The 22,039-nt window shown below is 41.9% G+C and overlaps 1 protein-coding gene across 7 annotated transcripts; it reads right to left on the reverse strand.

Annotated features, from left to right (window-relative positions):
• Positions 1-1,169: 1,169 nt before the first annotated feature.
• tmem269 (transmembrane protein 269) lies at positions 1,170-21,559 on the reverse strand. 7 transcript variants are annotated; one of them, XR_012985038.1, is made up of 9 exons: positions 21,385-21,559; positions 20,603-20,663; positions 11,985-12,132; positions 8,655-8,752; positions 7,888-8,031; positions 5,843-5,881; positions 4,221-4,303; positions 3,375-3,575; positions 1,170-3,159 (listed from the first exon to the last, which is right to left on the reverse strand). XR_012985038.1 is itself a non-coding variant. In XM_076276919.1 (8 exons), exons 4-8 carry the CDS (start codon positions 12,023-12,025, stop codon positions 3,050-3,052), a joined length of 594 nt encoding a protein of 197 aa, XP_076133034.1. In that variant the 5' UTR covers positions 12,026-12,132; positions 19,894-20,224; positions 20,603-20,663; positions 21,385-21,559; the 3' UTR covers positions 1,170-3,049. The 7 variants fall into 7 exon arrangements, 5 of the variants coding, with proteins under 5 accessions (XP_076133034.1, XP_076133029.1, XP_076133030.1 ...); XR_012985039.1 differs by lacking the exon at positions 5,843-5,881; XM_076276919.1 differs by lacking the exons at positions 4,221-4,303; positions 5,843-5,881 and adding an exon at positions 19,894-20,224.
• Positions 21,560-22,039: the final 480 nt, after the last annotated feature.

Below are 22,039 nucleotides of genomic sequence, written 5' to 3' on the forward strand. Positions count from 1 at the left end.
GTGACACCTTGCAGTCTGCATAGTCTCTCTCTCTCTCTCTCTCTCTCTCTCTCATAAACACAAACACACACACACACACACAGGGAGCCATCTGGGGTTCGGAAAACAACTGCAGGATGCAGATGTTTGATAAGGCAACAAAGTAAAAGAGCAGAGAGTGTGCTCTGAATGTTGAGTGTGTGTGTGTGTGTGTGTGTGTGTGTGTGTGTTTGTGTGTGTGTGTGTTTGTGTGTCTGTGTGTTTGTGTGTGTGTGTGTGTGTGTGTGTGTGTGTTTGCTCTGGGCTTGGTTATGTGAGACGAGCAGAGAAGAGACAATTTTTCACAGCGTTTGAGCCCCAGTCAGTTACACGTAATGCATGGGCATTCATCACACTCCTTCTGGACAATCCAGAGCCGACACTCCTGATCTAATGGTCGAGCAATGGAGCTGAGGACAGCAAACTTGAGACAAGCTCCCCGAAGACTCGGACAGATTGCAAAATGAGACATGCTAAGCTGGTCAGAACGAAGTGAGAAAACGAGACTTGCTGGTTAGGCTGAGAGAGCGTCATGGTCACTTTAGCTGCCCACACTGACAATAGCACCAGCAGAGGGTGATGGAGAAGCCCCTGAAGATGCATTGGGATCTCAGCCCCTCACTTCTGAGTGTCTGCAACCAGAGGAGAGGAGAAGAGGGTTGGGGGGGGGGGGGAGGAGAGAAAGGGGGAGGAGGAGAGATGAAGGCAGGAGAGTTGAGGAGGGGAGGAAAGGAGGAGGAGGAGGAGGAGAAGAAGCGGAAGGGAGGAGAGGAGGCACACTCACTGTAATGGAGCTGCGCTCTAATGATGGGTGTACTGTAGGTCTTGTGCTGTCATGAGTAAATGTGTCTGAATGCTATAGGTTAAGAAATGTGATTGTGCTTTAACCCTTAGTGCCACCATATTATGGGTTTATGCATACTGTAGATATAAATAATGTTTCCTTTGCATGATAAACTTATATAATGTTTTGTTATAAGATAAGTGTGTGTATAGGTTATTCAATATGTTAATGACTTTATAGGTTGGTTTGCTTTAATTTGTGAGTTGGGGAGTTTGTGTCTGTCCTGTGAGGTAGAAATAGTATACAGTTTTGCAAGGGCTGGGGAATCTTCCAGAAATGTTTACACAGAGTCAGATAAGAGAGAATGTCACAAGATTAATGAGTCTTTAATAACCATCATCCTGCCCCATGAAGATCAGTTTGCTACACAGAGTGTAAATCTCAGTATGTTCATCCAGGGGGATTTTGTCATCCGTAGGGACTCTAAAATCACAAACTAATTTGGAATTACAGAAACATCAAATACGCACCAGATCATGTGAGCTTAGAAAAGTACAACACAGTTCTAGTAACTCTCTTCAACTATTATGGAACCCAAGCACAAACAAAAAGTAAAAAAAAGAAAGAAAAAAATCCGTTGGCCATCACGGTGAGCTTCAAAAGTGGAATGTGTGTGGAGTGCCAGTGCTCTGTCTGTGTCCATACTCTCTCCTGATGAGGTGCCTACCATGCTCCCAACACAGACGTCACCACATGTCTGTGTCCATACTCTCTCCTGATGAGGTGCCTACCATGCTCCCAACACAGACGTCACGACATGTCTGTGTCCATACTCTCTCCTGATGAGGTGCCTACCATGCTCCCAACACAGACGTCACCACATGTCTGTGTCCATACTCTCTCCTGATGAGGTGCCTACCATGCTCCCAACACAGACGTCACGACATGTCTGTGAGGCGGAATTCTCATGAAATGAAACCAAGCGAACACTCAACTACAGTCCAGTACAAACAGTCAAAACACTCCCACACGGGTAGGACTATCTGTGCACACACGCCATCTCACCACAAGGTCCATACAAAACACAGCACAGAGTGACTGCGTGGTGTAGGGTCAGTGCAACACTGTTGTGGATCTGGGGTTTATGATGGACAAGGATGGCCAGGGAGGATGGTGGCTTCATAGTCAGGTAGATTCATCATGGCAGCCATGTCAGCTGTTTCTTAACAGGGACATTTACCATTTACACACACACACGCACACACACACACGCATGCACACACACACACACACACACACCACACGCACGCACACGCACGCACACACACACACACACACACACATTACATTGGAGGTGCTGTCAGTTCAGCCCCATACAGTATTGGGCCTACAGGAGGGTATCTAGAGGTTGTATTTTTTCATCAACAATATTCCACAGTTCACAAAAGTAATTGAATAAAGAATAATAATCTGTTTAAAATCATCCCACCCATTGCTTCATAACAAGTACAATTGGTGTAACATTGTCAATAAACACCACTTTCTTGTCATGCTTTTATCGTGCACTGGCCAATTATCTTGTGTATTCGATTTACATGTGTTTATGTAAAATGTTTCGCCTGCATTATGTTAAATACTGAAAATCATGTAAACCCACAGAAAGAGCACAGCAAACTAGCTATCTCTTAACACTGCCGACAAAATTTCTGATTGGGTGCAATTTTCATTCTATATTGGAAAACACCAAAAGATCAACAACAGGTCCATAGAAGTCACAGCCAGGAGAAAAACCTCTCCCTCTCTCTCTCTGTCTCTCTCTCTCTCTCTCTCTCATAGTGTGGACAGGATGGACGTGACACTCTGAGGCACCAATGCAGGGGCGTCGCTGGGCCATGGCAGTATATCTGAGGCAGCCTGCAGAGGAAATCTTCACCTTAATCATCCTTTACTCTACAGGGAGGAGATCATAAGGAAGGGGGGAAAAAGAACAGCAACACAAACAAAACATTTAAAATGCCCATGGATGTTTCCATGAGTCTGGCCAAACGGGACGACTTCAGGAGCCGCTGTTTCACCTTGAGACTGACAAGAGATGAAGGGGGGAGGGGAGGGGGCAAACACTTCCCCCAGAAGCCTGAGACTGAGTGGGGTTTGGATTCTCCATGGCAACAAGCAGCAGAAGATGCGATTGGCCATCGCATAGGCCCTTTTCTAGTGTCTGAGTGTACAAAATGGCCGTTGCTCCCTCTACACCTTGCAGCTCCAGAGGGAGGCAGGGAAAAGGATGTAGGACATGGACCACAGCAGGTAGTAGACGCACGCCGGCGGGAAGGAAGAGCAGAACACCATGACGATGCCTGTGGAGGAGATCACACACCCAACATCATGATATAGCAGCGCATCCTGCAAACAGGGCAAGATGCTGATGAAACAACACTGCCATGTTCATTACATGTCCTCCCGTGCTCATTATGTCATTATGTTTTGGTGTTTGTGAGGATCACCTTTTCATCGTTTCTACAGGCAACCTTGTGGAAATGAGAAATGTGTGTGTGTGTGTGTGTGTTTGTACCTCCTGCATAGACGACCTTCTTCCAGGCCTGGGACTCCAGCACGCGGTCATGGGGGTAGAAGGTCTGGCTAATCATGAAGAGGATCATGGCCATGGCGGTGACGCGCAGGACCACCATGTGGCCACCAGAGAGCAGCGAGACGCAGGCCAGGATGGCCGAGGAGTAGATGCAGGGGAGGCCACGGTACATGAAGGGGATTCCTGCAGTGGACAGAGCAGGAAAGGGTGTTTGGTTAGGGTGGGGACGCAGACAGAAAAGCAAGAGCATTACCTGGAGTCCAGTCTGACTTGAGTCACGGTTTCTGTGATGTACGACTGGACCATAGGGCTTTGGGATGGCTTACTGTACATGGATTAAGCCTAGTCCTGGACTAAAAAAGAAATTCAATGGAGCTTTTAGTCTAGTAGTCAGGGTGATATGTGAAAGGATTATGTCCCTTTTTCATAAAAGCATGAAACTTGGTACACTTGTACAGTTTGGGGCCGTCAACATTTTCAGAAATGGCGCCACTGCAGAAACGCCTTGTGGCAGCCATTTTACAGTCCGCCCTAACCAAATTATGTATTTTGCATCATATCTGTTGAACCAAACAAGACGTCACAGAAAATTTGATGTCAACCCCCATGTTCTGACCCTTATGTTATAAGGACCCTTTATGTTAAACTTCACCCCTAGCTGAATTTGAATTGAGTCTCCACTTAACAGTTGAAGTTAAGTCTTAAGTCTTAAAACTTAACGACTTAGACACAGTATATTCTGTATGTGTCAAAAATGACAAGACGACAAGTCATTATGTGCAGTTTAAGGAATTAGGACATTATAAACAGACTTCATGCCCAACCTACTGAGTACACAATTACGTGCAGCGACAGTGTTGAAGGAGAGGAGTTAGTGTTCCCATGAGAAGGCGCTTCCATGAATGCGCAATCTGTAAAAGAGAAACTGATGACAAACCGGATAGGGACATTCTGTTCGATACTTTGTAACATGCGTTACACTAGCCGGAAACAGTAAAATCCAATCAATAATAGGGGGTTGGGAATTACAATACTTTTTAAGGTGAACTTAAAACTGCTTTTTAAGGTTAAGCAGATATGAAAGCCTACACATTAAGTAAAACAAAATCTGAACAAATATTATTTTTTTGCCCACAAATGTGTTTGATGTGTTTGTGTGTTTCTAGCTGCCTTGCAGCCCCTCATCAAAGAGAAACCCCAGTTCTGAAATTTCATATTTCATTTCATGTTCAGAGTTTCTCATGTTCAAACTCGGCAAGCCTTTCAGGTTCCACTTGGCAAACACAAGGGGTGGAAATGAACAAGTATGTACTGTAAATAGCAGATACCTTGTAGGTTTTAAAACTTGTTAAACGACTACAGCATGTCTGTTACTGATTCCTTTAGCTCGTTCTAGAGCCCCCCCCCCCCCACCTTAACACTGTTACCATAGCAACATGTTTTACGGGGAAAAGAATAAACCCTTTTGCCCATTAATGCTCATTGCCACCAATGGATTACATTCTGACCAAACCTATGTCAGGGGTTGATTGTGAAATGAAATGCTGGCGATCCATTAGCATTATATCTTTGGTCTTAAAATAAAAATGTTCCAGAGAGATGCTGAGGTGAGGAGGGTGCGGAGCTCTGAGCTCTGGCACTGCCTGCTACTCACTGGGGAAGTGTGCCTGGGGTCAGTCCTATACCCTTGGTGTTGACATGGCTCCCCCGCCCCCTGTGTGTGTGTGTGTGTGTGTGTGTGTGTGTGTGTGTCTGTGCGTGTTCAATCTTGTTCTCTTTATGAATATATTATGTCTGTGCCTGTAGCTGGAACAACTTGATAAGGGTGGAAATGTTTGGTAAATTTTTTATTAACGATGGCATGTGTATTCAGTGAACTGCGAGGATTACTAAACTAATTTCCACTGCTCTCCACACTCTCCACACAGAACATGTCGACTCCCACCCACGCGTACATAACCTAAAACAACAGCCAGCTACTTGGGCTTACCCAGGCATTTGTACTGTATTACTTACTCTTAGTTTACAAGATATAGGCTGTAATGTAGGCTATTAGACTGACTTTAAGGATTCGTGGATAGTGTGTGATGAAGCTCTTTCACTGAAAGCCAATCCTATGGGTGTCTGAGAGCTATATTTAGCACGACAGACAGCTTTTGCTGGGTAAGAATGAGTTATGAGGGTTTTTTTTTCCAATCTGTTGAACATATGATGTTTATATGTAAATGTATTAAAAGTGGGTCGAGTATATTCAGACTGGCAAGGCTCTGAGGCTTTCAGGGTTGGGGTCTTTGACCCTTTTCAAATCTGCCACTCATACTGAAATGGTGAATGCCATTTGGCAGGAGTCAGTCAATAACATAATGTAATGGTATCGTTTTAACAAAGATAGCAAATGCTTTTTGTTAATATGTAGGGAGACCGGCACAGAATATTCATGTCATTATTACCAGTTTTCTTTATGCTTTCTTCATTCAGTGCTGAGTTTCCTGCATGGAAAATCGTTGACAAATCCAAGTATTACTCCTAACATTTGTCAGTAACACAGAGCAGCAAACCATTCCATTAGGCTACAAATAAATGAAGTGAACTGAAGTGGGTATTTGTTCAGGCTGTGGCCGAGTAGTTTTAATGAGGCTATGCTGTGCACCTTACACATGTCGGATGTTGCAGGACCAGGTTTTCTGGATGTGTTTGGCTGGGTGGGTTCCGACTTGGCTCCAGGTGTCGGTCTCAGCCTTAATTAGGCTTGAACGTCATCCCACAGACGGGATTTACTTTTGTGTGTGTCGCCAGGGAGGCGCTGGTTAATGGGATTCCAGCAAAGGCAACATTCAACCAATACGGAACGCTGAATATCCTCTAATATGCTCATAGGGTTGAGACAGAGGTCTCCTCCACACCCCATACCCCCACGCAAACACACACACACATACGCACGCACACACACACACACACACACACACACACACAAAAACACACACACACACACACACACACACTCAGCCACTAATGACATTCCTGGGTAATTGGTTGAGACCTAGCTAAAGGATTTCTCTAACCCTGAAATAGCTCTTTATGTCAAAGACATTGCAATGGTCTCCTATTGTGACACAGCTAGGGATGCAATATAATACAATGTAAAATCTCAGAGGCATCATGATTTAACAAGCAGCTCTATTCTTCATGTCACACCTTGGCATTCTATCATACTGTAAAAGAAGATCTTACCTCAGCAAGTTATTTGAATTTTCCAATGAAATTATAAGGCTTTATTAAGTAAGGATGGCCTATTTGGCAGCTGTATTGCCCTAAACAATGAACCATGTAAGAAAGAGTCTTCCATGCACACCTTCCATAGATACCACTTGTTAGTGGGTTCAGCTTCTGTGGTCAGTCCCTGGGTGGGGATGATGAAGATGTCCGGCTCAGTCTTTAATGCTACGTCCATAGCACACTGAGCACACCCACTTTTGTCTGATCTCAGAAGCTAAGCAGTGTTTAGCCTGGTTAGTACTTGGATGGGAGACCGCCTGGGAATATCAAGTGCTATAAGCTTTTTCTTTTTTCATAAAGACATTTAGTCTACATTCACCTGAATGCATGCAGACCAGCTAAGGTTGATGAAGATGTCCGGCATTAATTGCTTACGGCCATACCACACTGAGCATGCCCGCTCTCATCTGATCTCTGAAGCTAAGCAGAGTCAGGCCTGTTTCGTACTTGGATGGGAGCAGGTTGGGAACAGGACCATCTCTAAACCCGATGCCAGTTAGGCCTCCACTCCTCCACTTGTCTGTCCTCTTTAACCTCCATAGCCCACTGAGAGAGGGGAGGGGGGCCCTAAGCCTCGAGGGGGAGAAAGCACGACCAGGCCACAAGTGTTCCTGACAGCTCCACCAGAGGGCCTGTGTGTGTGTGTGTGTGTGTGTGTGTGTGTGTGTGTGTCGGACAGCCTTGTGTGTCACGGGCAACTGACCGCTCGCGGAACAATGACGTTCTCAGCAGTCTCGCGTGGACACCATTTTCAGATTATAGGACTCATTCCCAGGGTCTCTCTCTCCTGCAGCTGCACTGAGACGGCCATCTTTCTTACGGGAGATATGTAATGAAGTGATGAAGACTAACACCATCGTTCATCTCACAGCAGGGCATAATGTAGAAGGACTGCTTATTAAACTTTGGCTAAGTTGGGGACTTCTTCATTCCTTGTGTGGAGATGATGTTTTATTTTTAGTCTGATGGTGATGTTGACTTGGCCCTGGCTGGCAGGATATGACTCAGTTATACGCCGCATCTACATCATTTATAAAGCCCTTATAAATAAATGATATGTGGAGAGATTGACAATGTGTTGATTGTGCACTTGATCGTAACTGTCTTGAAGTATCAACCCATAAACTCAAATACATCCACACACACACACACACACACACACACACACACACACACACACACACACACACACACACACAGACAGAGAGAGGCTGCTTACCACTGGAGAAGAAGCAAAGGCGAGTGAACACTGAGAGGACGTAGCACATGCACAGGAGGTTGTCCAGAAGGCTCTCGGTTCTCAAGAGCAGCGAGGTAGCAATCCCAAATGTGGTGAAATCTGCAAAGTCATCAAGCTTAGCACCTACACACACACACACACACACACACACACACACACACACACACACACACAAGACAGGAATAAATGAGTCCACGGGCACAATATGGATCTTCTCATTAGTGTATGGAAGAATGTATGTATGTGTGAGCATGTGTGCAAAATGTCTGCGTCAGCCTCTCCCTTTGTAAACAAAATTCCCAAAACATTTCTTTATTCCTGGAAGCGGCCGGGCTGTTTTTGCGCGGGCCATCGGCGTGGCGTGATGGAGCGCAACGGAATTCCACGGCTCAGGCCGAGGCATTTGGGCCATGCGTGGAATGCTGTGATCCCATAGAGTCGGATCAGATGCACAATGGCCGCCTGATCCCGCTGTGGCCTGCTGCATCCAGGGGCATTGTTCCCGCGGACAAAACACCCCAGCGGTGACTCACGAGTGACTGACCGCCACAGAGCTATTTCAGGCTGCTGGGAAATACGTTACTGCACCCCTGCACACATACACACACTCTCCCTCTCACACACACACGCACACAAATACACGCACATCTCTCACCCTCTTTCTCTCTCTCATACACACAAACACATGTGAAAATATGTTGTGGTTCCCCCCATAAAGAGCCCCTCTAACAGTGTTCTGCACTTACCCAGCGCTGAGCAGGCATTAAGTCTCCTGGCAACTGCCCCGTCAGCCAGATCAAGGAGGTAACCAATGAGGACCAGCCAGCAGGCAGCGTACTGGTGACTGGAGGGAGAGAGAGTGCAAGCACAAGTGCAATGTGACCACATGAAAACTGATAAACACACTTTAGTTTATTAGTTCATGGCCCAAACGTACACATCAGGGGATAGACTAGCAAAAAAAAACAATCCTGGATCTGCCCCGATTCATCTTTCCGCCATTCACCATCACAAGTCAGCTCAGCTCACCTGTGATGCTAACCGTTTGAGGCTAAGCATGTGAGGTTACTAAAATAAAGGGGGAGCTCATAACAATGTTATAAATAAACAGCTCTGTGTAAAAGTAACTTTTCTGAGCCTGTAAATATATACAAGGTCCAGGCCAGTAAAAATTTCATGTACTAGCCCAAGGGGCCAGTGGGGGGTGGGGTGTTAGATGGGACACGGCACACACACACACACACACAGACACAAAGGTCACTAAGTTTACAGTAATCACTGATTCTAATTGTGCGGGTGACGTGTCCAGTGCTTAGTGCTCAGGGATTTGGAGATAAGAGTACAGGTGTAATCATGACATGATTTACAGGACTATGTGATCAATTGTGTTGACGTAGCATGAGCAGGTCAATTTAATGATTAATGTCTTAGGCTAATGAGTTTTAACTGAAAAATTAGTGTGTAGGTTCAGGTTTATGGTAAATTACATTAGACTTAGACTTCCATGACTTAGATTCCATGATCACCAGTCTGCATCAGTCTTAATAATGACATGACTTTGGACCTGCCTGCTGCTTTCAGGTGCCGGTTTTTCGATGTTCCCACCCTTCCTCCCTAACCACTACCAGTTTAACCTTGTCCAGCCACCCCTACCGTCTCATTACGGCAGGATCTGCAAGGGTCTGCACACACAGTGACCTGGACCGAGGACGGGGCCTATGCCAAAGACTACCTCATTGTTGCTTTTGTCTTTTGTAAATCCTTTGATGGATTAAAACATGTGTTAACCGTTATTGTACCTCCCCGAGTCTTTCTGGTAGAAATAGCTTCCAGGGAAGTATATCCTTACGAGTTTCTCATACTCTGGTGATTAATTATTAGCTGTTCCTGTCATACATCAACCATGCCTCTTTGTCATGTGAGCTCATGTCTGCCTTCTGATAAGCTGGCGCCTGCAGACCAGTACGCTCGTCACAGTGCTCTGCTATCCTACTGTGCTTTCGCTTCTCAGTCTCACACAAGAAGCATTTGAGATTTTCAGCCTCCATTTGAAGAAGTAAACAGATGGCTGTTTGAGATCTGGCCACTAGGGGGTGGGAATGAGTAAAAATCATGGTGCATTTGCTGAGGCAAGGTTGGAGTAAGACACACCTTGAGCCTTTGGTTGTCAAAATTATCTATGGCCACCCCCTAACCAAATCTCACTTTACACACAGAAATACCTACACAGCCACAGTACATATCCACTACATCTACCATGCCAGTAATGTACTAGGATTGTTTGTATTATCAGTAAATATCAAAATGTTGTACATAATCCTTTACAGTAGATTAGGGTGGGAAGCTATTCCGATCTATTTTGTAGAAAGACCTAAGCACTGCCTTTGCCATCCTTTGTCTCCTCTTGTTCCCTCACAGAAGTTTGCATTCCTCTGCAAAACATTTGAAAGGCATGGCATGAAAAGGATTCTATATAGGCCATTTGCTGTAAATTTCTACCTCGTCTTTGGGTTATTGTGAGAAGTCTACTATTTTCAGTGTGGTGGATCTATCGACAGCCGTGAATATGCAAACACATAAAAAGGGGAATGACTATTGTACAATAGATCATGATCAAAAGTCTTCTCTGAATAAATGTAGGACATTGTATTGAAATTAAAATGGATTCTAATTTGCCAATGTGCATGTCCATAACTTGGGATTTCTATTGACACAATACTTCAGAAACTCAGTCTCATGTTTCTGCAGATGCCATGGAGTTAATTTAGAGCTCCTGGGGAGAAGCACTTTCAACAACAACAAAGGCACAAACTATCTCACACATGTTCCCTTGGGCAATTTAATTTGTGACAGTTTCCTCTTCAACAAAGATTAAATGACCAAATAAATAATGGACAACAGGTTTTACACGACATCCTGTTTGCGCATCGTAATGTGAGAAATAACTGTCTTTACTAAGTGAGCGCATCAGTGGCTATCAGCTGATCAAGTATTAGGGATTTCTGACTCATTGTTTGTTAAGGTATCTTCATGGCCTGTTATGTTACCATGTTGGCAATATAGGCTTTTCCAAACAAATGACTCCATACTCGTTTCTAATTGAGTGATATTATCTTTCAATATTCTGAACAAGACACAGAAATTTGCAGTCACAAAATGTTCCTACCAGAGCCCCTAACTTACTCTTCCCCATACCTAATGTCATCAACCTCACATCTCCTCAGTGTTTTTTTTGGCACTTGACACTTTAGTTTTATCTTTTTATATAATTTTTTCCCTTAATACTCACTCAGACTTCAGTCTTGTTTAATTAGCCATTCATATACCTTTTTTACCACTATTTAATTTAATTACCACTATTTATTGTATTCTTTAAAGTTGAGCTGGCTCTTGAGCATAAGACATTTCATTACTGATAAATCCTTATTTCTAGCCTGACAAGCCAGACCCACATTAAAATGTAGGGTCTGGGCACTCACCGTTCGCAGTGCTCAGTCCGAGGGGCGGGATAATCGGTTCAAATTCCCTCTGCACGCAATAGGACAGCGCTGAGTCCCATGCGTTTTCCCACCAGCGGAGCTAGTTGGCTAGTTCAAACTTTTGCCAACTTAAAACAAGCTTAACTCGTGTCACACTGTTGGCCAAAAGCAACATCCATCTTCTTTGTTTTCAAGTAGCAGGGAATTCAAGCCAAACCGTTGCAACTCTGCCATCAATCATTATGTTAAACCCGCCTAATGACTCTATACACGATTTGATTGGCCTGATAGAAGTTTAATTTTTCGAGCTCACAAGCCAACGGAGAGTTGCTAGACTAGCCCTGGAAGCAAATGTAATTTGCTGCCGCTAGGGTGCATCTAGATTTCTAGGCTACCTTATTTCATGAGTACATGACAATAAACTTGAAGTTGAAGTTGAACTTGAGTAACAGGCAAAGATTTAAGTCTGACGTGCTTCTCTATGTGTCATATACGTGTCTTGCAATGAGAATTATGTTTGGTCAGGGGTCACGTCAGACTTAAGACTTTGCCCGACATTGAAACGAGGGCCCTGGGTGTCCTCTGGTGCCCACTCACCCATTCAGACTGCTAAGGATGGAAGCCATGCCCATCAGCATGTTGGTGACGGAGAGCACGTTGGCAGCATTCTTGCGGGCAAACTCCTTGAGCTGGAGGCTGCCAGAGCTCTTTGACAGGAAGAGCTGTTTTGTGGGTGGGAAAAAACCTGAAGCCAGGAACAAAAGACACACTCATCAAATTCACAGGTGTGTGTGTGTGTGTGTGTGTGTGTGTTTGTGTGTGTGTGTGTGTGTGTGTTTATGGGTGGATGTTTGTGCATCCATAAGTATGTGTTTGTGATAACACTATGTGTAGAGGTGCTATGTGCTTTGTACCGTTCATAACCTGAATGAAAGAATTCAATGTCTGTCATGTTTGTTTCTGACACAAGACACATGTTTATACAAACACAGTACTGCCTAGAAGACACATTGTTGCCGGTTTTCCACTGAATGGTACCTACTAAACTCGCCTCGACTCTACTCACTTTTTTCTCCACTAGGAAAAACTCATACCTGGTACCTGAGCTGCCATTGTGCTAGAAAATGCGCTATACAAATGAAATACTTACTTACTTTACTTACCTGGTACTATTTTTGGTATCACCTCCGTCGAGGTTCCAAGCCAGCTGAGGCAATACCAAAAGGTGACGTGCAAGTATTGCAGGTTACTGATTGGTCGCTATTGTCATTGTTGTGTACTGCAGAAGTTCTGAACAAGCCCGGCATTTTAAATAACTCAGCCCCAGAGATCTTAGAGCAGAGCTAAATAGAGAAGGTCTAGAAATTATTTCCAACCAAGATCAGTCATGCAATTAACTTGGATTTAAATTTCAGGAAAGGGGGAGGGGTAATTTTTCAATTTCTAGAAACAATGCAAATATCAATGAAATCCCAATCAAATATCAATGAAACCAGCTCTGTGTTCAGTGCGCCTCTGTGGTGCGCAGTGACGTCACACCAGTGTACAGTTTGAAGTGCGTAGCGCCCTGGAATCTTAGTTCATATCAGCCAGCAATTCACGTTAACGCCATTCACAATTAGGCTATCGCACGTTATTATTCACAACAGGTACGTTGGAAAATAAACTTTGAAAATGGGATAACGTAGGCTACCACAGTAAAATACGAGCGTTCTATCCATTTATGAATTAACGAACGAGCTCTGTGTTCAATGCGCCTCTGCGGTGCGCAGTGACGTCACACTATTGTACATTTTGAAGTGCGTAGCGCCCTGGAATCTTTGCTCAGCCCTAATAGTGTCAGCCACAGACATACGAATCGTATACACTCTCTAGTGCCAGCACAAGCAATTCACGTTAACGTAATTCACAATTAGTCTATTAGTTATTATTCACAACAGGTACGTTCGTAAATGAAACTCTGAAAATGAAATAACGTACCACAGTAAAATACGAGCGTTATATCCATGAATTAATTTGACATGGATTAAAATATTGACATTAACACAAACAGCCACATACTAAGAATCATAAACTAAATACCATTGATTTCCTCCATTGCTGTTATTGTTACGATTGCTGTTACTGTGTATCCTGCGTTAATGACGCCACGGCAGCTTCCTTTCAAGACGCTATGGTACCCAGCTACATTAAGGGGTTACTTTTTTGCTGTCGAAAAAGAAACATCTGGCACCAAAGCCGAGTAGAGTGGAGTAGAGTTGAGCCGAGGTGAGAAGGTATTATTCAGAGTAAAACCGCATGCTTATTAACCCGGGGCCTCATTTATAAAGGCTGCTACGCAAAAAAGGATGCGTAAACGGGACGGGGCTGAACTGTTACTGCCAACATCGGGATTTATAGAAAAAGATCTATGCAGGAAAAGATGCGTATTTCTACGCATCCTTTCACCTATGCGTAAAGCCTTTGCAAAGTTTCTTAGACATAAGTCATAAGTAAGATTTCATAACATGACTACCTCTGTGATTACTGGATTAGTTAGATATGTTATCATTCATGCGTTCATTCATTTATTCATATATCGCTGGCTAAAAACTCTCATATTGGCCACTGTTTTCTCGACTGCAAGGTGTTCCGCGGCATATAATGCATGGATGTTTTATTGTTTTCGCTAGATTTGCTGATTGCCGCGGAACACCTTATGTTACCCCTTAGCTGTTCTAAAATCACTGGACATTACGGCCTCTTGGGGCTTATTGTTCAATTATAAATATTCAGGGATATTCATGAATAATGTTGCATTGACCGTTTTTGGAATATTGTGGAACAACAAAGGACCATCGTGCACGCACGCACAACTCAAAGCAAGTTGGTACAACCCCAAAACAGAAAAAGTTGAGACATTCAACTCATATTTAGTTGCAAAACGGACACAGACAACATGTCAAATGTTGAATATGAGAAATTTGACTATTTCATGGAAAATGTATTTTGAATTTGATACCAGCAACATGTTTCAAAAAAGTAGTTATGGAGGGATGTTTCACAACTGATTAGGGTAACTGGCAACATGATTGGGTATGAAAAAGAGCATCCCAGAGAGGCAGGGTCTCTTAGAAGTAAAGATGTAGAGGTATTCATCACTTTGTGTAAACCTATGTGCACAAATGATGACACAATGTAATTTTAATGCTTCTTAACTTGAAATTGTGAAGTATTTGGGGAGTTCATCATCTACAGGACATACTATTATTAAAATCTTCAAAGAATCCAGAGAAATATTTGCAAATAAGGGAAAGAGCTGAAAAACAAATTGGATGGCTGTGGTCTTTTGGACCTCAGATGGCACTGCATCAACACCAAACCTGTTTCCAGACCTGTCATTGTATGGGAAAACCTCTGATAACCATTGTCTATTTGATACTCAACTGAAAAACTGCAGCCAAGATTGTAACAGCCAAAACAGACACTGGGCCTGAGCTTTTTAAAATGGACTGAGGTAACATGGAAAAAGCTCCTGTGGTTAGACCAATCAAAATGTTCCATTCTTTTCGGAAATCATGGACTCATGGGCTAAAGAGGAGAGGGCCTATCCAAGTATCCAGCATGGGCATCTTGCACATCTGGCAAGGCACAGTCAAGTCTGAATGATGCATACAGGTTTTGAGCAACATATACTGCCATCCAGGTAATGTCTATTCCAAGAAAGACCTTGAATATTTCAGAAAACAATGGCAAAATGAATTCTGCTCCAGAAGAAGAGTCCAGGTGCTAAAATGGCCTGTCTGCAGTACATATTTGTCCAATTAGGTGCATAATGGAATGGAAACACGACTAAGAATACCCCATTCTGTTGAGCAACTGAAATCCTGTATTGGGGAGTAATGGGACAAAGTGTAATTCTCAAAACTCTAGCAACTGGTCTCCTCAGTTCCTAAACATTGACAGAATTTTGTTAAATGAAGAGATGAAGCAGCACAGAGGTAAACATGCTCCCATTCCAACTTTATTTGAAACATGTTGCTGGCATCAAATTCAAAATTAACATATTATTTCCCATGAAATAGTCCACATTTTAATTTTAAACATTTGATATGTTGTCTATGTCCTTTTTGCTGCTAAATATGGGTTTACGAGACTTGTATGTTATCACATTCTGTTTTCATTTGGATTTTACACAACGTCCCAACTTTTTCTGTTTTGAGGTTGCACTTTTAAGCAGCCACCTGCGCCACACGGTCAAATCAGAATATTTTTGTGTGTAGATTCTAAGGTTTGGATGGAATCTGTGCTGAGTTTTATAAATGATGCCCCAGGAAACTTTGCAGTCCTCACATCAATATAGCTTTTAAAAGTGTTAGGTTGTGTGGAAGTAATTGTGGGGAAGAGTGTGTGCAGGAGAGAGAGAGAGTTTGTGTGTGTGTCTGTTTTGAGTGGGCTCTCATTGGTCTCTGAGAGAACACAGCAGCCAGACCCCAGCACCCTGTAGACTGGCCTCTGAGCTGCTGCTGCCTTTCAATAAGGAAAAAACAAAGAACCCTCTGTCTCTATTGGTCAGTGTGTGTCTCTCTCTGTGTGTGTGTGTTCCTGAGTAGGAGTGTGTGGAGATTAATCTAATTGGAACCAAGGGAAAACAGAGCAAACGAATGAGGAAGCAACAGAAACAATGCATGAACATGCACACATGCACACCCACACAACATGTCTCCTGTGTCCACTTGGGGTTCACTTTACGGCGCTGGAAGGAAATGAAAAACACTCTCCCTGTAGGAGTGTGTCTCAGTGTATGTTCTGGGGTAGAAGCATGCTGTAGGTGTGTGTGTGTGTGTGTGTGTGTGTGTGTGTGTGTGTAAAGATGCATGCATAAATATGTGTATGTCTGGGTGTGAGACTAGCCCCATGCTGCTACACTGGTATTCATGTAACAGAGTTTTAGATCAAAATTCCTACATTATAGTGTTTTGTACCCTGAACTTCATGTGATTCCAAAGCCAGTCGAGTGACTCTTCATCTGCAAGAAAACACCCATTAAGGACAGCAGCACAGCAACCTCGCAGCAGCACTCGTCCACTTGTAAGTTTTCCACACTGCATCCGGCTTCAAATAGCTCTCATTATTTAGATAGGATACCACTGTCATATCACTTGCATTAACAAGGCAAATAGCCTGGCACATCTTATGAGTAGTTGTCATAACAACAACACATGTCAACATCATTTGCTTTTTTGTTTTCTAACAGTCTAATACAGGACAAGAGCAGAAATGTTGCCTATCTCTTCCACAATTGATTTTCAGTATGATAAGACTGCTCATAGACTATGTTGTACAGATTTATTGGGTAAAAGTAGGATAATTAAATCATCCACATTCTAGTTTGGTGAGTGTCAATGGTGTGTACATTTGTTAATTTCTTTAATCACATTATCAAGTATATCTAACATTATTGAGGAACGTGAAGGTTTAAAGCAAGTTTTTGAAGTTTTAGGCAAATGTCAATAAGGAAAATGGATGTCAAATCAGACAAAATCCAGGAAATGGTTGCCGCAGATTTTGCTCAAAGTTTGTTTACCTAATATTTAAGTCCCAAAACTAAGACCTCTAAAATATCTTTGTTAAATTCCAATGTTTTCATACATTTTTTCACCCTTGATTTTGTATAATTTTTACACTCTCAGAAATGTCTTATCTTGGAGGCCATATTTGGGTATTAATATCTTGAAAGTATTATTCCCAGTCTGCTCAAACTTTGTAGGGTGGAAGACAGACATGTTCTGAGTATGTTTGGACCGTTAAAAGTTTCTACTGCATGCCCATTAGTTTTATACAGTATAAGGTCCTAGATATGGAACAAAATGCAAAACTGGTGACATTGAGGGTCTTCTAAACTCAATTTTTGTATCCACATGACACCAATCATTATTTTGTCTGCAAATACAATACTGTATTAATGTTGAGAATATCTGAGGTTTCTGCAACAAATACACATGAAGATAAGGATATTCACACCTTGTTTTATTAAGGATAAAACAAGGTGTGATTGCATTTTTTGTCAATGTTCATATAACTAAAATGGTATGTGGGGTAGCTAGTAGGAACATGGAAACCGTGGACAACATGGAAATAGCTCAGTTTATAGTCATTTTGTGCCAATGACATACCCTGATTCATTCATACATAAATACTATGGCTATCAATCGATTAAAAAAAAATATTCTAATTAATTACATACTCTTAACCATACATTTAAATTAATCGCATATATGATTTTTGCTGTGAACGTATTTAAAATATTTAAATTCAAATTAATCATTGAATAATCAGCATTAGTGACATTAAAGTTCAAAAACTCTTTTATTATTATTTTAATAATGGCCATAATAATCTATGATATGACGTAATATGCTGAGGAAATAAATTCAAAAGTGCTTCGGGAAGAAGCTTTTTTTATCACATACATTGCAGAAGACTTTATTTTAATCAACACTTTATTTTTATCAACACCATCAAGCCGTTTTTGAAAAGTAAATGTTCCAATCAATGATCTAGGCAGCACATTTTCTTCTCTCTCCTTTATTTTACAGTCTACTGGTTACTGACTACAACGGCTCGGGGTCAGAGGTCATACAGAATCAATTAATCTTCGTTATTTTTTTTAATCAGTTATTTCTTTCTCAAATTAATTAATCGAAATTAATCAGTTATTTTGACAGCCCTAATAAATACACTTGGTTTCATTGTATACATTGTATACTTTTTATACTTGTCCCTTGCCACTTGTACACTAAATGCCCATACACTGAGCTACTTTCACATAGATTTGCCTACTAGCTACCCCACATACCATTTTAATCAAAAAACAAAAAAACAACTTCCCTTTGTTTAATCCTTAAAATCTTCACGCCTATTATATCTGGAGAGCTCAAATATTGGTACATCATTGATAAAATATAGTATGTAAAGAATACATGATGTAATGATACATGAAGTAATGATTGATACCAAATGCGTACAAAACAAGTTTATACTACCCTTAATGTCACTCTTTTTGCACTTCTTTCCAAATCTAAGGTCTTGTAGAAAATCAATGAGAATGTCGTACAAACTTTTAATGGTTCAGTCATACTGAAAACAAGTGTGTCTTCCACCCTACAGAGTTTGGGCTGTCTATGAATAATACTTTTCATGATATTAATGCCCAAACATTGTTTCCAAGATAATGTTATTTTTAAGCTGTAAAACTGATGTAATTTCAAGGGCTGAAAATAACATGAAGACATAGGATTTGAACAGAAACATTTTACAGGCCTTGGTTTTGGGACCCATTCTTGATATAGACAAGATTTGAACAAAATCTGAGACGGTGCTGCAACAACCTTATCTGATCTGACACGGAATGACCCAAATGCTAAGTAATTAACTGTAAAATAAAATGCAATGATATCAACCCTCGGTCATCAGTCCACTGCTGGTCATAACAACACATAATAACTAAGAATTTAAACTGTTAATACCAGTATGCATTTTTTATCTGGTTATGTCATGACAGTCCTATTACAGATATTTAAACAGATCAGTGATAATGTTACCAATTCCATACCACCTAGAATAGTTTAAATTAGTCAACAGCAGGCAGTGTTTGGGATGACAGGAAGAGGACATTGTTAACATCAAGGTTTGCATTTCCAGAACTCTCTGCTGCTGCTTCTCTGCAGCATTTTAAACAGCAGTTCTGGCATTGTATCTGTGGTAGCTTCAGTGAGAGACAGAAATGATCTACTTTGCTGTCTGTAAACTCACAAAAAAGTCTGATTTTGTGTCACTGGTCTCGGTTGCTCAGTTGCACTTAGCCTGAAACCTCAGATAGGTTCATCAGAGAAAAGCAGCACAGTAGAATGCAGAGGCAAAGCTTGCAAGTGCACATGTACCATCACACACACTGACATGTACAGAGCAAAGCACAGACCATTCTACGACAAGTGAACAGGAATGATAAGAAAGTTGTAATAATAATAAAATTCCTATGAAATTTCGTCATTAATTAACCTCAAAGAATAGTAGGCTGATACAACCTCATGGCACCTGAACCTAGAATTGATCATCCTCTTTGCTATATTGACATTATAATCAAAGTCCATTACATTCCCACGCTTCCCGTAATATGGCCAAATCATAGTTTAAACTGCAAATAGTAGACTAGTGGAATGTTATTTATTATGTATAGCCATTTCTTGAAAAAAAATCAGACAAATTTGCCCTTTCGTAGTGAAACTGGCACCCAGCTGACTCAACACAGTGAGTACAAGCATTCGCATACATATAAAACTGCATATCCATACAGTACACTATAGTCTCTGCTGGAGCAGGAGATAGCATTATTGCAAATTCTATTCTGTCCTGTTTTAAATTTAAGATGAATACACGCTCATGAACTTCTTGTTATTTTGTGTAGTCGGTCAGAGTTGAGCTCAGATGACTGTTTAGGTTTAGAGTGTAAATAAAACTTGTTTACAGGGAATCGCCTTTGGTGATCCTCCTGGCAGATCTCCCAGGATGCATCTGGGCTCTTACAGCTCTCTATGTGGAGTACACACACACACACACACTCACACACACACACACACACACACACACACACTCATCAAGGCAAGCACTCAGTGGGGTGTGCATGACGTGAAGCTGCACCTGTCAATTGCATGCCTATTATGTGTTGCCTAATTATTCTCCCACTTTGGCAAGTCAGTGAACTCAACTGACCAAAGGGGAATTATGGGGTGGCACACTCCTTTCACCAGCTGCCAGCTAACCATAACCTCCTCCATTCATAAACCTGGAAAACTTGGCTGCCAGGGTTAATGTATGTACACACACACACACACACACACACACACACACACACACACACACACACACACACACACACACACACACACTATATCAAATAACCACAGGCCTCACATAATTTAAAATAGCACACAAATCATTCCCCCAAACATTCAGACACATAAACTCCACCACAACACAGGCATTCTAAAGCCATAACTACAACTCATTCAAAGACTACAAGACACATTATGAGCGGCCAGTTGTCAAATATTTTAGCACCAAACTTTATATGTAAGAGAAGCTCAATGTGCAAACAGGCATGTATTAGACTCGTTAGAAACACACAGTCTGTGCTCACACAATAAAAAAGCAAACTAATCATTAAAGGCACATACCAGAGGAGGAGCTCAACAGGATCATGTTTCTTTTCCTAGGAATCTGGTCACAGCACAGCAACTACACACACACACACACACACACACACACACCATCATCTCTTTAGTTCAGAAGCAAAACAAAAATAAGTGGTCTGAATTAACATGACTAATTGTCTCTCAAGTGCTATAATAAATCGTGGTGTTGGGGTTAACACCGTTAACATTATTAATTGCGTCTCAAGTCTACAGCAGTAATATCATCAATTCACTCCATGATGAATATTGCTGTTACATTATCACACGCGAGAGAGGGTTGAGTAATGTCACAGAAGATACGATAAAAAGAGCTAGCTACTTGTCATTTGGAACGGAATTATATTATCATTAAGCTGCCAAACAAGTCGAGAAATGGATCCTACAGCACTTTGGAAGAATACTTGGAAAATATCTTTAGACTCTTTCAAAACCCCACTTTTAAAAAAACATGCATTTGTAAATATCCAGCCAAACATTCTGCCGCAGTTAACATGTTCTAAGCCGACATGACAAGCTCTGCATACAGCAGGTACTCTCATCAGGACCACTGAAGCCCATCACCTCAAAGACCTCAAACCTCACTCCGCTAACTGCCTGCATTAGTAATTTAACTAAAAAAACTCAATCTATAACATCGTGTTTATATCATTGACTCTGATCAATATGTCATAGAATTGCAATAAAAGCTCAATTGCAAACAGGCCTGCTATGAGTAGGCTACTTGAAGACGCAACAGGACGGTTGTATAGCTTATGAAGACTTACCTGCACGGACCTGCGCAGATGCAGCAGAAATGCAAGCAGATAATTTACACTTCTTGATGTGAGAGTAAATTTGTTGGTGTTTTGCCAATTCTGACTTTATATGAGTGTTAAGTGTTAATGTCAGTTGGTATCTTTGAAAACAGGTGTGTACATTAGGGACGGTAATAAAATTCTGTCAAAAAAGTGCGCGCAAAAGTGCAGCGCGTCCTTTTTAAAGCCAAGGTTGGGTTCGCTGGAATATTCCATCGGAAATGACGTAGTGGTCTTTCTAGTTTTTTCCAAAGGCATTGCACTGTGCAGTTCACAACAAGAGTCTGTTTTATGAACTACATACATAAACTGCATATTGATCCGCTTGAGAGTGAGAGAGTATGTGATAGACTGACTGAGCGAGAGACGGAACACTCTACTGTCACATAAAAATGCTCTGCAATCGGCATAATATATTAATGACACCTGGACATAAACCAACATAGAGAGACAGAGGAGCAGAACTGGCAATTTATGAATGCAGTTCATTAAACAGCTTCGAAGTGAACTTTATACATAAACTGCCTGTTTTTCTGCGTAGGTTTCCTTAACAGGTACAAAGGTACAACAAATCGGGCAGGCGGTGTGTTTGGAGGATGCGGGAGGGAGAAAGTGACGAGAGAGT

The sequence above is a fragment of the Alosa pseudoharengus genome, unplaced genomic scaffold, assembly GCF_046254945.1.
Source record: "Alosa pseudoharengus isolate Yale_2024_CS ecotype anadromous, Long Island Sound unplaced genomic scaffold, YU_APseudo_1.1 YU_APseudo_1.1_scf_9, whole genome shotgun sequence".
In the NCBI taxonomy this organism is placed as follows: Eukaryota; Metazoa; Chordata; class Actinopteri; order Clupeiformes; family Clupeidae; genus Alosa; species Alosa pseudoharengus.